General features: G+C 45.5%; 2 protein-coding genes across 2 annotated transcripts in view; one reads left to right on the top strand and one right to left on the bottom strand.

Moving 5' to 3' along the window:
- kif1aa (kinesin family member 1Aa) overlaps window positions 1-16,380 on the top strand; it is a 253,452-nt gene that overhangs the window by 79,231 nt on the left and 157,841 nt on the right. The gene's annotated exons all lie outside the window — the stretch shown is intronic.
- LOC144491399 (uncharacterized) lies at window positions 239-10,862 on the bottom strand. The gene is made up of 4 exons (XM_078209176.1): window positions 10,281-10,862; window positions 4,680-4,895; window positions 2,877-3,083; window positions 239-1,218 (listed from the first exon to the last, which is right to left on the bottom strand). Exons 1-4 carry the CDS (start codon window positions 10,566-10,568, stop codon window positions 1,027-1,029), a joined length of 903 nt encoding a protein of 300 aa, XP_078065302.1. The 5' UTR covers window positions 10,569-10,862; the 3' UTR covers window positions 239-1,026.

Here is a 16,380-nt window from a genome sequence, read left to right as displayed (position 1 = left end):
CCCCTGTCCTGAACTCTCAGTATGTGGTTCAGTGTCAAATTTCAACACTCTGAAACACCTTGGAATGTTTTACAACATAAAAGACACTATATAAATCCAAGTTGTTGTTGTGTGAACCCAACGTCATGTAATTGATTAAATGAATCCGCATTCTAGCAGTGGACAACGTTATTGAAGCTGAATCTCAAAGTGTATAATCTTCATTTTCTAATCGACACTTACAGGAAGACAAGGGAGAAAGACTGAGTGAAATCTTTATTCATTTGATCTTTATTTGAACATACCATGTCACCAAAAGGAGTTCTCAGAATGCGAGAGTTACAGCAGTGAGGTGTAGGAACGCATTTCTGCTGTCATTCAAAGTGCAGCGAAGCCTAACTCTGAAACATGATGATGCACAGCCCGCTCTAAGTACAACGTATTCTTTACAGGGAGGAGGCAAAGTCTGTTCAGGGAAATAGATAGTACTGCTCCAGATATTATGCATTACTTACTGAATGACTTTGGGGAGTCAGGAGGTGAGTTACTCACTGCAGAATTCCCAGCCTCTGTCCTGGCCTTATAACCACGGTATTTATATGGTTGGTCCAGTTACATTTCTGGTCAATGTTGGTAGGATGTTGATAGTGGGGGAATTCAGCAATGGTAATACCAGTGAAAGTCATGGGGAAATGGTTCAATTCTCTTGTTGGAGATGGTCATTGCCTGATATTTTGTGTGTCATTCAGGGTCATCTGCAGGTTCCCTTAGAATAGCGGTAAGCATTAAGGAGAGGAAATAGTGTCATGGTGACAAAGAGGAAAATTGGATAGAGTGAGGGATTGTGTTATCATTTGCTCACTAATGATTGGTGGTGGTGGTGATGTGTGGAAGAGAAATACCAGGAAACCCTCATTGATATTTCCTCGTTCATTATTGGACATTCTGCATCCTCCTATTTTATTGGTCTGAACTGATGTCCCTTTTATGTCAATTTTTGCTTATCCTAAGTATTTCATTGCCGTGAGCAAAGATGGCTGCTGAGTTCTAGTCAGTTCCTCTTCTCCATATGGTCACGTGGGCCACTGTCCACTGGTGCTTGCGTGCTGTCTCCTGAATCAGGATGGGCTCATTCTTCTCGGCAAGCAGCTCAAAGTGCGGAGAGAAGACTCGCTTCATGGTTTCAAACCCTCGCACCTCCTTGCCGGAGTCATCCTCATACCCACCCAACCACAGTGACTGTGTAAAGAGAAAACAATGAGAGTGAAATGAGGGTGGCCAGAAGTCTGGAATTAACCAGCCGTACACACGCACACACTACTGCTCCAGTTGTGGAGTAGTCACATTCACATCCTGGGTGCCTCTTGTCATTGGAGTAACAATATAACAAATAGTAGCAGGAATAAGCCATACAGCCTCTCAAACCTGCTCTGCCATTCAGTAAAATCCTGGCTGATCTGACCTTTGCCTCAACTCCACTTTGATGCCCGTTCCCTTGACTTCCAGAATCTGTCTATCTCAGTCTTGATTATATTCAATGACTCGGCCTCCTCAGCTCCTTGACCTAGAGAGTGATCCAGTTTACACAGCAGTGCTGTATAGGGAGCTGATGCACTATAAGAGCTTACCAATGACACTGCTAGTTTATATGGCTTCTGCTTCACGCCCTGGCCAGGTAAGTGTTCTGCTCAACAAGGCCAAATCTTACCCCCTAGCCGACAGGAACAGATGGCTCAAGTTGCAACGTTTAAACGGGAAACGGAAGCAATTCCCAGCTGCTCCAATGGACTAATCCAACAGTTTATTTGAAAGTGCCTGTGATTGGTTAGAGTTATAGAGCTGTGAGTGGGTACCTGAATCATGGGGTTCTGATCTTAAGTTCTTTAAATAAAGCTATATAACAGAGATATACCCTCTGTCTAACTCCCTCAGCCTCTATAATGTAGGATTACATAGGATTATACAGGATATATGGTGCAGAAGCAGGCCATTTGACAAACCAGTCGATACTGGTATCTATGCTCCACTTGAGCCTCCTCCTATTGTTCCTCATCTAAATCTATCATTGTAACCCCCCTAATCCCTTCTCCCGCAAATGCTTGTCTAACTTCCCTTTAAATGCATCTACACTATTGACTTCAGCCACTCCCATTGGTAGTAAGCTCCACATTCTTATCACTGGAATCATAGAATCCCTACAATGCAGAAAGAGGCCATTTGGCCTATCGAGCCTGCACCGATCACAATCCCACCCAGACCATATTCCTGTACCCTGCTAGTCCCCCGATACTAAGGGGCAATTTATCATGGCCAATCAACCTAACCTGCACATCTTTGGACTGTGGGAGGAAACCGGAGCACCCGGAGGAAACCCACACAGACACAGGGAGAATGTGCAAACTCCACACAGTCACCTGAGGCCGGAATGGAACCCGGCTCCCTGGCGCTGTGAGGCAGCAGCGCTAACCACTGTGCCACCATGCCGCCCCACTCTTTGGATAAAGAAATTTCTTCTGAACTCTTTACAAGATTTCAATTCCAGACATTAGAGATGTACCCTTGATCTAATTCCCTCACTTGCTGTCACTGACATTATAAATAAAGCCTCAATCTAACTCCCTCACTTGTTATTAGACATTACAGATGCATACCTTCGATCTAACTCTAGCTGGATCTGACATCTGGCTTGATGCTGTGGGTTCCACCACATCTTTTAAAGTCAGGGATAAGAAGGAACCATTCAATATTTTATCATAGTGTGAGCAGATGTTTTCCTTAATGAGGGAAATCAGTTAATTAAGTATAGTCCTGACTCTTTCCGAGACATTTGATCATACGGAATTACTCTGGGTCCATAGGGAACCCTGTGACCAGAAGCTGGAAGCTGATAGTTTTACCTTGGGTGTGAATTCCTCTAGCCAGGTGTATGGTGATGTAATGACAAGAATTCCGCCCGGGGCTACTAGTCCCGGGAGTCTGTGGAAGAACGCAAAGGGGTCAGGGAGGCGACAGATCAGGTTCGCTGCCAGGATACAGCCAAAGGATCCCAGATCTGTAGGTAGATTACAGGCATCACCCTGTATGAAGAAACAGCGACTCCGATCCTGCAGAAAAAAGTAAAAACAAAGTGACCAGGCTGGAAAAGTGGTGCCTTCACGTAGAGGATAAGTGACATTGCTGCCAGAAATGGAATTTGTTTTTGGTTATCAGTATCAGCAGCGAATGCAACAAGGAAAATTCCCTCTATAGCGCCACCGCCGCAGTCTCTCTCTCCCCACACCCCCCCCCCCGCCGCCGCCGCCGCCAGACCAGGTACAATAACAAGCTTCCTCTCCACTGTCTCACCACACAGCCAGAGATTCCTCCCAGTCTGAGCTGGATTCAAATCAAATCCTGCAGATGAGACACTGTCTTAGCTCACTATTTCTCACTATCTGCAGTGTTTAATTGACAGTTCTGATCTCCACTTTCTGGCACTAATGAGCTGGGATCCTATTACTCACTTTGTGCGCAGACATTATTCAACAAGCAGATTTTGCCTCAATGACATCTGTGAACTGAAAAACACCTCGACACTTGGCTGTGGGAATAAGGAGACAAACTGCTAATCTGAAATGATAACAAAGTTCTGGAATCGCAGCAGGACATGTTTGGCATGCAAACCAAGTTCAGTGCAAACTCCTTTGGACATTTTGCAGGCTTCTGGTGTGAACACTGGCTTCATTGAATCCAAATGCTGGCCATCTCCCACATTTTACTGCTAGTATTTTTTCCCATGGCCTTAAAATGATCCAGCCCATTCATTCAAATGCAGCATCATGGTCTTGGAGAGCAGGTTGTGAATCTAGGCCTCATCTGAAACTGGGCAGGAGGGAGTTCCCCCACCAGCCAAATTGCTGACCTTGGACCTAACTGACAGACATTGGCACCAGATGGAGCAAAGGTGCGTATCCAGGCAGCAAGGAAAGTAAAATGGTCTCGGGTCCAATTCTGCAGTGAGGGCATGGGGAACCCCCATAGGGCTTTGGCTACAGGTGAGAGAAATTGTTTGTCACCTGACTGCCACCCTGGTCAATCCAACAGGGAAAGTCATTATGACCGACACACAAAAATGGGAGTTTTTTCTCTCTCAATTTTTAGGATGTGGGTGTGGCTGGCTAGGCCAGCATTTATTTCCCATCCCGAATTGCCGTTGAGAAGGTGGTGGTGATTTGCTTTCTTGAACTGCTACAGTCCCTGAGGTATAGCTACACCCACACTGCTGTTAGGGAGGACGTTCCACATTTTGATTCAGCAACAATGAAGGAATGGTGATATATTTTCAAGTCAGGATGGTGAGTAACTTGGAGGGGGTCTTCCAGGTGGTGGTGGTCCCAGGTATCAGCTGCTTTTGTCCAAACAAGTGCTGGACTGTGGCGACTGGAGAATTTTCACAGGAACTTCAAGTAACTAAATGAACTTTAAACTTTAGATTGCAGTGGTTGTGGGTTTCCCAAGAATGGCAAATTGGGATAGAGGTAGAAAGGAAAAAGAGAGAGAGAGTGCAGCATCAAAAAGATAGAAATATAATTGTAATGAGATAGAGGGAAAACAGACTGGAAAATGGGGATGGGGACAAAAAAATGAAGAGAGAGAAAATGATTGGCTAAATGTAGAACAGCAGGTCTGGAGGATCAATGAAAATTTGGCTAAGTACTTACAATGTCCTTGGGCACCATACCAGTGTGCTGAGTTCCCAGGTCTCCTTCAGTCCTTGCATAGTAAGGGAGCTGGCCTTGTTCTTTCATTTGGTTGCATGCTTCTACAAATGAGAGGCTGAAGTCAATGCCCACCACCTCCTGAAATACCCGTGCCAGTTCAAACGAGGCTCTCCCCACAGCACAACCGATGTCCAGGGCTCTGCAGGGAACTCCACTCTGCCAAAGGTGAATAGACAGGTTGCAAATTAAATTACACAATCTTCCAGCGAGTCTGAGATGGATCATGGGTGACATGGTCATTGTTAGAAAAGAAAGACAGGCTTTCATTTACACAGCACCTTTCACAACATCAGAATATCCCAACGTGCCTTACATCCAATGAAGTACTTTTGGCGTGTAGTTCCTGTTGTAATTTCAGAAACACAGCAGCTAGTTTGGGCACAGCAAGACCCCTCAAACAGCTGTGCAATAATGACCAGTTAGTTTGTTTTAGTGATGGTGGTTGAGGGATAAATATTTGCTAGGACACCCTGGTGGGCAGAATTTCCCTACATGTCTTTGAAATGGAATCTTTAATGTTTATCTCAAAGGGGCAGAAAGGATCTTGGTTTAAAGTCCCGGTCAAAGGCAGCACTCTCGACACTCCCTTCGAACTGCATTGGAGTGTCAGCCTGGATTATGTGTGCTAGGATCTGAAGTGGGACTTGAGTCCAGGACCTCCTGATTAAGAGGCAGGCAAGCTATACCAGGCAGAACATGGATAATACACAACTAATCATTTGAATTGCCTGAATGGGAGAATCAGGTACCCAGGAAGGATGAGAGTACAATTCACGAGAGGAAATTGAGAGATTTCTAACTGGCTGCTAAACTCTGGAGTTCAGATTACTGCCTCCAATCGCTTCACACTATCAGTTACTATTCTAGCTGTTTTAGCTCCATTTCCTGATGTGGATATGATCTGCACCTCAGCTGGCTGGGGGTTTTAACAGCTGTGATCCATTGCTGCAGGTGTATTGAGAGTGTTTGTGACTATGAAGCAGCTGGGCACACAGAGAAAAGATGGGTTTACGTTTTGCAGTGTGAATTATTTCAAGCACTAGTTAGATCCTCAGCCCGAGTATACACTTTGAGCTGGTGACACAGTCATTTGCAAATCCACGGGTTTAGCACTGACAGAAAATAAATCCAGTTATGTTTGACACTTGACTAACATAAAAACAATCGACCCCTTCCCAGTGCACTATAATGCTGGTGCATCAGCCACCCATAGCACTGTACCTCCCATCACACTGCATCACCCATTGCACTGTACCACCCATCACACTGCATCACCCATAGCACTGTACCTCCCATCACACTGCATCACCCATTGTGCTGTGCCATCTATCACACTGCATCACCCATTGCACTGTGCCACCCATTGTGCTGTGCCACTGTCACCCATCACACTGTGCCACCCATCATATTGCATCATGTATGAAACCATGCTATCATATACATACCATGGATCATGTAAAAAAACACACAGCCATAGAAATACATATAACACATCAGATGGTCATGCAGCCCATTGTAATCATGCCAGCTCTTTAATAGAGCAAACCCCAAATTAATGCCAATGTCCTGCTGTCTCTTCATATCCCTCTACTTTCCTCTTCTTCAAATATTTATTTACTCTGCCTTTAAATTGTGCAATAGTCCCAGCCTTAACTAGTCTCTGTGGCAAACCCTCCCATGCTCCAACATTTTGCATAAAAATACCTTCTTTTAAACTTGATCCTCACTCTCAATGATCATAAATTAATACCTCCTCATTATTGACTCCCTAAACGGAGAAAAGAGTATTTCCAGATTAATTCTATCAAAGCCACTCATAATTTTAAAACAAACCTCAGTTAAGTCTGTTCTTAACATTTTCAGCTCCACTGTTCAAAGGCTAGATATTCAACTCCCAACGGAAGTGCGAATTGGGTCGCAAAACACTGAACTTACTTCGTTTTTGGAAGAAGAAAAATTTTGCTTTGTCTTCCCGACCCTGTTCCATTTTATGTGGCATATTTTGCGGATCAGAAAGGCCTTGCTTGCAAAAGACACACACACACCTCTTCCGAGGTTGAGACCACCACTGGAAAATTGTATTTGTCATGTGCTGGTGTGGGTTTTGTAAGCCCTAAGAAAAAAATTGCAGATCCTTGGAGTGTTCATGACCACTGGTAGAAGCCTGCTGAGGAGTTGGAAACATTTTGAAAGCTATGTGCAAAATGTTTTCGTGCCTTCAAATGTCACGAGATGCTGTATTATAACGTAATTGTGTCTTTAATGCAGTGAATCATTATAGGGTTCTGTCCTACACAGGTAAGCTGACCCTTACATTGACTACCATTGTGTAATTGACATGCATTACAGCATTTTATTTGTTGCAGAAAATGTCATGAAGCATTCAAAAATGTAGAAAAATGTGTCAGTGAATTCACCTTTTCATGTTTAGTTCTAGAATTTAAATATACCTACAGCTCTGACCCTGAAAAGAACATGTCCCACTTTTGAAAGGCAAAAAAAGACGAAGCACATGCTCCTCTACATTGCCTGTTAATCAATCAGCTTTGAAATGGAGAAGTCAGCATCTGTTCTTTTAATTTCAGGCTTTGGAATTGATAGATTTGGCCACTTTGAATGCTTGGCTGAGTTCCAATAAACTGTTAGAGTACTTAGCTCTGTTGACACAGCTGTTCAGGTGAATGATTGACTGTTTTATGAGGTTATAATAACATACTTTGCCTTTGTGGTCTCAGGATACGTTGTTACTTTACACAACTTAATGGCTGCTCAAAGGCATAACATTTTTCCTATGGAGAACAGTTTTTACAGTATCAATAACAGACCAATGAACATCATTATATGACAGTATTACATTGCCACAGATTTTAATTCTTTTTACATCTTCATTTAAAATCTCATCATTCCCTTCCCAGTGCACTACAGTGCTGGTGCATCAGCCCATTGTACTATGCCATCCATAGCACTATGCCACCTATCACACTGCATCACGCATTGCACTGCGCCACCCATCGTGCTTCGCCACCCACCCTACTCTTTGGATGCTAAGGGCAATTTAGCATGGCCAATCTACCTGACATCTTTGAAATGTGAGAGGAAACCGGATCACCCGGAGGAAACCCATGCAGACACGGTGACAACGCCGCAAACTCCATACAGTCACCCAAGACTGGAATTGAATCCTGGTGCTGTGAGGCAGCAGTGCTAGCCACTGTTAGTAATGAGTGGCTATGAAGGATACATGGGGTCATGGAGGTGGCATGGGGTTTCTGAGGGTGCATTGGGTGGCACAGAGGGAGGGTGGTTGGAGAGGGGCAGGGATGGAGATGAGGTCAGGGGAGCTTTCAAATGATGTTTGGAGCTGACCTGCTGAATAGAAGTGGGCCGTATAATCAGCCTGCCTCTGCACTTTCAATCCTCACCCACTCCATCATGGTTCACAAACTGCACTGTGTACCCAAGCCTTATGTTTAAAAACAAAAATCCCAGGCAAAGTTACATGGGTAGGTTGAGAGTTCCTAAGCTGCAGAAAGTGCGCAATTTGCATTTTTTTTCATCCTTACAGGAAAATCTGGGCCCAGATCAGTGAAGCTTCTTATAACTATATCCCCTTTCCCGGTTCTGTCCTGGTGAAAATGTCTCCATGGATTTAATATCCTCTCTACAATGGGGCACCAATATTGTCCACAATGTAACCTAACCACTGCTCCGTACAACATTACCACTGCCTTGTACTCAGTGTGCCTATTTAGAAATTCACAGAGCGGAATTTCTCACTGTTAGGTTTGATGGCTCATAAGATGCAGCGTGGCTTGCCAGCAGCCTATCACTTGCCCTTGATCTGTCACCCAATTTAACCATGGGGATTTGTAGACATTGGGCATGTGGAGATCCTTAAGTGACCAACTATTTCACCTGCGGAAGGGGAAGGCCCATGCCATTCGGGCAACCTGGTAGCTTTAGCTGTGCAGGCTGGTGTTGGGCAACAGGGGTAGCTTCTTTGGGGGTTCCTTGTGCCCAATAGAGGCACCCATTCCCCATGGTCATATGTCCCTTTAATCCTCGCCTCCCAGCCTCTTAAACACCCCCCCCCCCCAAACACTCCCCCCCCCCCCCCCCCCCCCCCCCCCCAATGCTGGGACATGCCAGTTAGACCCTGTCAGTACCCTGAATTTACCCTCAGTCCAGCCTCTATAAGCTCCCCATGTTGGGGGATTGGTTGCAGTCCCAGCAGTGGCCACAGCTCAAACATGGCGCTGCTGGGAATTCAGAACTGCTGGCTGTCCAATTGGGACTCTCAAGATGATATTTGCTCCACAGATTGGGGAAGAAGTCTTGCCCTTAGTCAGTTGATGCCCTGCCAAATATTAAATAGCTTAGGAGAAACCAGTATCAGCAGGGAAATATTCCTAGCTGACTCTGCCTGCCATCCATAAACTTCTGTCCAAAATGCTGCTGGCCCTTTTCCAGGCTATAATTTGCTGCTTCCACATTCAAAGTTTAACATAATGAAGCCCCTCGCTTGCTCCCCAACTGTGAATGTAATTCAGCAGATTTCCACTGAAAGTAAATTCCAATTCCTTGTCTTTACTCTCAGGCAAATCAATATTTCCAAGTCAAATTTGTGCTAACTAGAATGAGTGCTGAGGATTGAAACAATTGTGCCAGTTTTATAAGCAATAACAACATCAAACATGCTTAGGTTAGATATGGCCCAGGTAGCTCTTGAATAAATAAAACTGAGAAAATTATACAGCTTTTGTATTAATGTGGCAATTGAATATCCTAATCACTCTGGACTAGCAATCCAGAGTACATGAGTTTAAATCTCATCCTGGGGTTAGACATTTGAATCTCACAATCCCATTGACCCACCACCCAGTCCCAGAGTGTGAAAGGACAGCGTCTGACCCACTGTCCCACCCAGTCCCAGAGTGTGAAAGGACAGTATCTGACCCACTGTCCCACCCAGTCCCAGAGTGTGAAAGGACAGTGTCTGACCCACTGTCCCACCCAGTCCCAGAGTGTGAAAGGACAGCGTCTGGCCCACTGTCTCACCCAGTCCCAGAGTGTGAAAGGACAGTGTCTGACCCACTGTCCCACCCACTCCCAGAGTGTGAAAGGACAGCGTCTGGCCCACTGTCTCACCCAGTCCCAGAGTGTGAAAGGACAGCGTCTGACCCACTGTCCCACCCAGTCCCAGAGTGTGAAAGGACAGCGTCTGACCCACTGTCCCACTCAGTCCCAGAGTGTGAAAGGACAGCGTCTGGCCCACTGTCCCACCCAGTCCCAGAGTGTGAAAGGACAGCGTCTGGCCCACTGTCCCACCCAGTCCCAGAGTGTGAAAGGACAGCGTCTGACCCACTGTCCCACTCAGTCCCAGAGTGTGAAAGGACAGCGTCTGACCCACTGTCCCACCCAGTCCCAGATTTTCCCTTTTTTTTCCCCGTCTCCTGATGTTGACCAAGCCCCTACAATTCTTTTTAATAATCTTTTGCAAGAGGTTTTAACTGGAAGTTCAGCATGAGCTGTGTCTGTTACCTGTTGAGTAAAATATTTGATGCATTCCTGAGCACACCTCTGTGGGAAATTATGGAGTGAGACTGGGTCAGTGATGTACAGCGAGAGTTCCTGCGGTGAGCCGAAGTGGAAGAGGAGGTACTCGTTCAGAGCTTTCTCTGTTTCGTACACATTCTCCTTCGACTCTGTCTTTCTTCTTGAGCTCACGAGGCGTCTCCAGAATTGGTAGAAGGTGTAGCCAGTGGCAAGCAGGATCGCAGAGCTGACCAGGATGGGCTTCCCGTCTCTCAAAGCGTGCATCATGGGCATTGTGAGGCTGACCAAGGCCACAAAGCAGCAGATGAGAAATGAAGGAGCAGCGAACGTGAAAGGAGAAATACAGCAACAGGAATGTGTCGTGGCAATGAAAGCAATCACTCTCCTTCACACAAGGTCACCAAAATGTAGGTTGAAACAGCTCTTTGTCAGCAGAACGTTTTGAATTCAAAACTCCCTAACCCACTCTCTGAATCCTTTCACCTGCACGGACGAAAAGCCAGTTTTCAATGCTGCAGTTTTTCTCCGCTTACTGCTCTGGCTTGACCTTTGTCCTCAAAGTGCTGTGCTGCAATTGGGCAAGAATGCAGTGCTGAACTGAAGCATAGGGGGGAGGGGTCAGCATTAGGGGAAGATTTGCAGCTTGTTTTGATGGCACTGACTGGATTCTTTTTCTCAAGTTGTGCTTCTGTTTCCAGGACTATTTTTGTCCTTTCACTTTGTACTCCATTTGTGCTAGATCGGTGCTGTGTTTATATAATTCTCTCCTTTGATTCTGTTAGATGTCACCACAAAGGACATACACCTAACTGTCTTTGCACAGGGTGGCATAGGGGTTAGCATTGCAGCCGCACAGCACCAGGGACCCGGATTTAATTTCAGCCTTGGCTGACTGTGCAGAGTTTGCACATTCTCCTCGCATCTGTGTGGGTTTCCTCCAGGTGCTCTGGTTTCCTCCCACAGTCCAAAGATGTGTAGGTTAGGTGGATTGGCCATGGTAAATGCATGGGATTATGGGGATGGGGTGGAGGGGAGGGCCTGGTTAAGATGCTCTTTCAAAGGGTTGGTGCAGACTCGATGGGCCGAGTGACCTCCTTCTGCACTGTAGAGATTTTATAGATCAGCTTTACCTTTTTCGATCCACCTCCAGCCAGTGTATGCCGGAGCTGGGTAGGGCAGGACACGTCTTCAGTCAGAGGGCAAGATTTTCCGGTTCTCGCCAGCGGTGGGCATCGTCAGTTGACTTCTGGCTGCTCTCCAAATGTTCCCATTCTGTCTATGACAATGCCTGTCATTGGTGGGGAGAGAAAGTTCCACCCAGAGTCTTTGGCACTGCACTAACCCCGGGGCAGCAAGCGTGCTCGTATCTGATTTCACATCATCAATATTACTGCACATGACTAGCAGCTTGGTGAATAAAGAAGGTTTGAAGGAGCATCTTGGAGGAGGAAAGAGAAGGAAGAGTTGGAGCGGTTTAAGGATGGAAAGCTAGAGCTTAGAACTTTGTCAACTTAAGACACACTCACCATTGGTGGAGTGTTTAAAACCTGGGATGTGTGAAAGGCCAAAATTAGGGATGCAGAGGTCTGAGAGTCGTGGGGCTGGAAGAGGTCGCAGAGATAGAGAGGTGAGAGCGTGGAGTGGGGACCAAAAAACAAGGATAAGAACTTTAAAGCTGTGGCATTGCCGGGTTGGGAGTGAATGTGGGTCAGGGAGCAGAGAGGTGATGGGTGAATGGGACTGAGGAAGTTTGGATATGATCAGCTAGGGGTTGGGCAGGGTGGTGAATCTGGTCAGCTGTGGTTGCCAGGGCTGCTGTAGAGCAGGATTGTTCCTCCTGTCTCCATAGGAATATTTGAAAAATAATTACATTCACAGTTTTGACGGCGGACTATAGACTGCAGCCCAACCAGGCTCAATTGTGTGGAAAACAGTCGCAATAATAAAGAATTTCTGCCCTGCCCTCTGTAACTGAAAGGAGAATTGAGTCTCCCCTCGCCACTAAAGACATCGACATAGAGCCTGACCCAATGCAGATCCCAACTTCCACCCCAAGGCAAATTGGCTCTCGCACAACGTCACTCGATCAACCTTACCCCTTCCACCCTGCCTGCTCTCCTCCACCCTGAAACCCCTCCTCTTTCTCGGATCTTCTCTTCAACTATTCCTTTCCCTGTCAACCTCCCCTTCCCTCCTAGCCCAGCATCCTAACGGGTCAAAAAGATTCTTGAGGGGGCTATCGAGTGATTTCCAATCGCCATGAAAAGCAGTCCTTCAGTGAGACTCTGCACATCAGGGTGAGGGTGCAGCAAGGGTTGCGTGGGGTGAGAGGGCCAAATGAAAGAAAATTGCAGAGTGAGTATTTGCCTCCTGAAATCATTGAAGTTAAAAATCAGAAATGAAAATGACATTGTGTAGTATCCGCTTACCACTAATGAACATTAAATGGTCGTGGGGAGTATTTCCTTCACAATGTGGCACGGACTGCCCAATTATTCTTGATGTCTTCAAGGATTCATTAAATGGGGTAGAATCAGCCAGTGAGCTCTCGAGTGTTGTTGCTGGACACACAAACCATGAAGCACAACCTAGTGCCACATTGAGAGCAGTAAACAAATGAAGAAAGCAGACCCACATTAAACGAGAAATGATTATGAAACCAATTAAGAGACAGGAGGAAACACCAACACCACTTCCCTCGTGAATGAGCCTTTTAAGAATGTTAATTCCAGTGTTCGAACACTGCAAATTCCTCCTACATTAATGATCTGGAGCAAAAATCCGCACCTATCTTAGGGCTGAGATTCTGATTTTAAGGTACACAATTTGACTTCAGTAGAGACGGTTCAGGTTCTGCAGAGACAGAATAACTCATTGAGGATCAGATAGTTCGATTCTGAGGCAGGCAGCCTTGTTTCGGAGCAGATAGTCTATTTTTGGAAACAGAGGATCTGCATTATTAGCAGATAATCCACTTCAGGGATGTTCAAGAAAGATGGTCTAATTGTAAGGCAGACATTACAATTTTCTGTAGACAGTCCTGTTTCAGGATTGATAGTCAAAGTCCTATATGGCATATTTCACCAAGCAGCGCACTTACAGACAGACAGTCAATGTGAAGAATTACAGGGTTCTTGAGGACGTGGTGAATAAAATTATAACATGAATTTGGGACTTCTTTCCTCTGCTTGTCTCAAAATTGCTTCACAGTTGAGGTGCCGGTACATTGTGCGTTGCTTATGTTGGGTCCCTCATGACATGAAAATAAATCCAAAACAGTACGTTCAAAACCTTATTCCTGTTGCTTTGTTTTAAAATGGACTTTCTGCTGAACCATGTTCTGCTGAACTCGTAGATGGTTGCTACAAGTCGCATGACCACAGGATTGGCCCTTCTGGAAGCTCCCACCAGAAGTTACAAAAACAAAATAATTCCTCTCTCAGCTTCTGGTTTCTCACTCCTAATTTCATGGACCTCTTGTAATCAACAAAAGCAGAGGAAGTGCAGGTGAACTGGCTCCCCAACTGGAGCTATCACAAACAGGAGATATCAAAACTCATACTGGAAGAAATGCTAATATTCACCTTGCCTCTCTCTCTCTCCTAAGGGGGAACAATAGGATCTGGCCAAAAGCATGGAAACTGATTGTTAAGCTGCAGTTAACCATTAATGGACCATGTCACATGACTCGAGTCTTTGGCCTGTTGGACAGTTTTAACATTATCGCTAAGGCCTCACAGGCAATCTGCTGTTTAACATCATAAACCCCCAACGTAACAGTCCCCTCCCCCAATACACCATCTCAACAACCACCTCTCCCCAACCACCTAAAATACAGCAGAACCACTCATAACAGGAGTAATAATATATATATAAAAAAGACTCCGGAGACAAGAAGGCAACAAGCCAAAATATAAGGGCAAGGCATCACAGGGGGCAACAAGGGTAAGAAGTGAGCCGAAAGAAAAGTGGCAGAGCACGAAGAAGAGGAGAAAATGTTCTCTCTCCGTTCGACCCCAAAATCCAACTGGCGAGCCCGCAAGAAGCAGAACTCCAGGCTGAAAAATAGCCTGCTCCTCAAAACATGCCACAACATACTTTAGAAATAATTCAAAACACCTTCTGTTAATGGACAGTTAGTGAGAGGGAAGAAGTTCAGTTTCCCTGTCTCTCTCCTGCCAATACACTGGCTAGGCATATTTTCCACTGCAGCACTCATGGGATGGAATGGCATTGGCTGGGATTATGTGTTAGAAAATTGCACATCCCTGATACTTTTTCATCTGGAAAATCAAGGGCTGAGGATGTGCAATTGTTGGATATCTGTACATGGACACAGTGGCATGCAGGGGGCTCTGAGGCAGAAGATCACTTCTTGTGGGTGAGTCCAGAGCTAGGGGGCACTGTTTTAAAATTAGGCCTCACTCTTTTAGGACAAAGATGAGGAGAATACTTTTCTGAGGATTGTGCAACTTTGGAACTCTCTGCCTCAGAAGACATTGAATATTTTTAGGCCAGAGGGTGAGATATTCTTGTTAGGCAAGGAAATCAAATATTATTGAGGTAGATAGAAATGTGGAATTTGAAACACAAACAGATCAGCCATGTTCTTACTAGATGGTAGAGAGGGCTTGAGGGGCTGAATGGCCCACTTCTGCTCCTATTTCATAGGTTTATATTTACTTCTGTTGTATCCATGATTAGAAATGATTAAGTACAGGGCTATCACACAGCCTTTGCTGCCTCTAGTACGGACTTTGAAGGCGTCTGTTTCAGATCTCCCACTCAGCCTAGTTGCAGTTATATCATCATGAAGCAATTGCAGGATTGTGATGAAATCTCTTCCGTATCCAAACTCTTGAAATACAATTCACAGAGCCTAATGATTTACAGAGTCATATGCTTTAGTCAGATAGATGAATACGATGAAGAATTCTTGGTTTGTTTCTTGGATTTTGTCTCTCAACAAAGACCAAGTCACAGGTTGGATATGTGGATAGGCCGACAAGAGGTGAGGCCACATTGGATTTGGTACTGGGAAATGAACCGGGCCAAGTGTTAGATTTGGTTGTGGGAGAGCACTTTGGAGATAGTGACCACAATTCGGTGTCTTTTGTTATTGCAATGGAGAGGGATAGGGCCGTACGGCAGGGCAAGGTTTACAATTGGGGGAGAGGTAATTATGATGCGATTAGGCAAGAATTAGGGGGCATAAGTTGGGAACAGAAACTGTCAGAGAAAGGAACTAATGAAAAGTGGAACTTTTTCAAGGAACAAATACTGGGTGTCCTTGATAGGTATGTCCCTGTCAGGCAGGGAGGAAATGGCCGAGTGAGGGAACCATGGTTCACGAAAGAGGTGGAATGTCTTGTGAAAAGGAAGAGGGAAGCTTATGTAGGGATGAGGAAACAAGGTTCAGATGGCTCGATTGAGGGTTACAAGTTAGCAAGTAATGAGCTGAAAAAGGGGCTTAGGAGAGCTAGGAGGGGACACGAGAAGTCCTTGGCGGGTCGGATCAAGGGAAACCCCAAGGCTTTTTACTCTTACGTGAGGAATAAAAGAATGACCAGGGTGAGGTTAGGGCCGGTCAAGGACAGTAGTGGGAACTTGTGTATGGAGTCAGTAGAGATAGACGAGGTGATGAATGAATACTTTTCTTCAGTGTTCATCAAGGAGAGGGGCCATCAAGAAGGTGTTACAGGCTAATAGGCTGGAGGAAATAGATGTTCGGAGGGAGGATGTCCTGGCAGTTTTGAATAAACTGAAGGTCGATAAGTCCCCTGGGCCTGATGAAATGTATCCTAGGATTCTTTGGGAGGCAAGGGATGAGATTGCAGAGCCTTTGGCTTTGATCTTTGGGTCCTCGCTGTCCACGGGGATGGTCATGATGTGGAGATGCCGGCGTTGGACTGGGGTAAACACAGTAAGAAGTTTAACAACACCAGGTTAAAGTCCAACAGGTTTATTTGGTAGCAAAAGCCACACAAGCTTTCGGAGCTCTGAGCCCCTTCTTCAGGTGAGGGAGGGAATGGTGCCAGAGGACTGGAGAATGGCGAATGTTGTTCCTCTGTTTAAGAAAGGGAAT

Source organism: Mustelus asterias, chromosome 3 (genome assembly GCF_964213995.1).
Source record: "Mustelus asterias chromosome 3, sMusAst1.hap1.1, whole genome shotgun sequence".
Lineage (NCBI taxonomy): Eukaryota > Metazoa > Chordata > Chondrichthyes > Carcharhiniformes > Triakidae > Mustelus > Mustelus asterias.
The sequence above is the reverse complement of the archived record's forward strand: the minus strand, read 5'-3'. Positions and strand labels throughout refer to the sequence as shown.

Bases quoted from the DNA above. Each gene is read 5' to 3' on its own strand.
- LOC144491399 (XM_078209176.1), bottom strand. From the start codon at position 10,568: ATGCCCATGATGCACGCTTTGAGAGACGGGAAGCCCATCCTGGTCAGC. The intron at 4,896-10,280 runs GTAACAGACACA...CACCTTTGGCAG, and splicing joins TCAAATATTTTACTCAACAG to AGTGGAGTTCCCTGCAGAGC. The intron at 3,084-4,679 runs GTAAGTACTTAG...TTTTTTCTGCAG, and splicing joins GTATGGTGCCCAAGGACATT to GATCGGAGTCGCTGTTTCTT.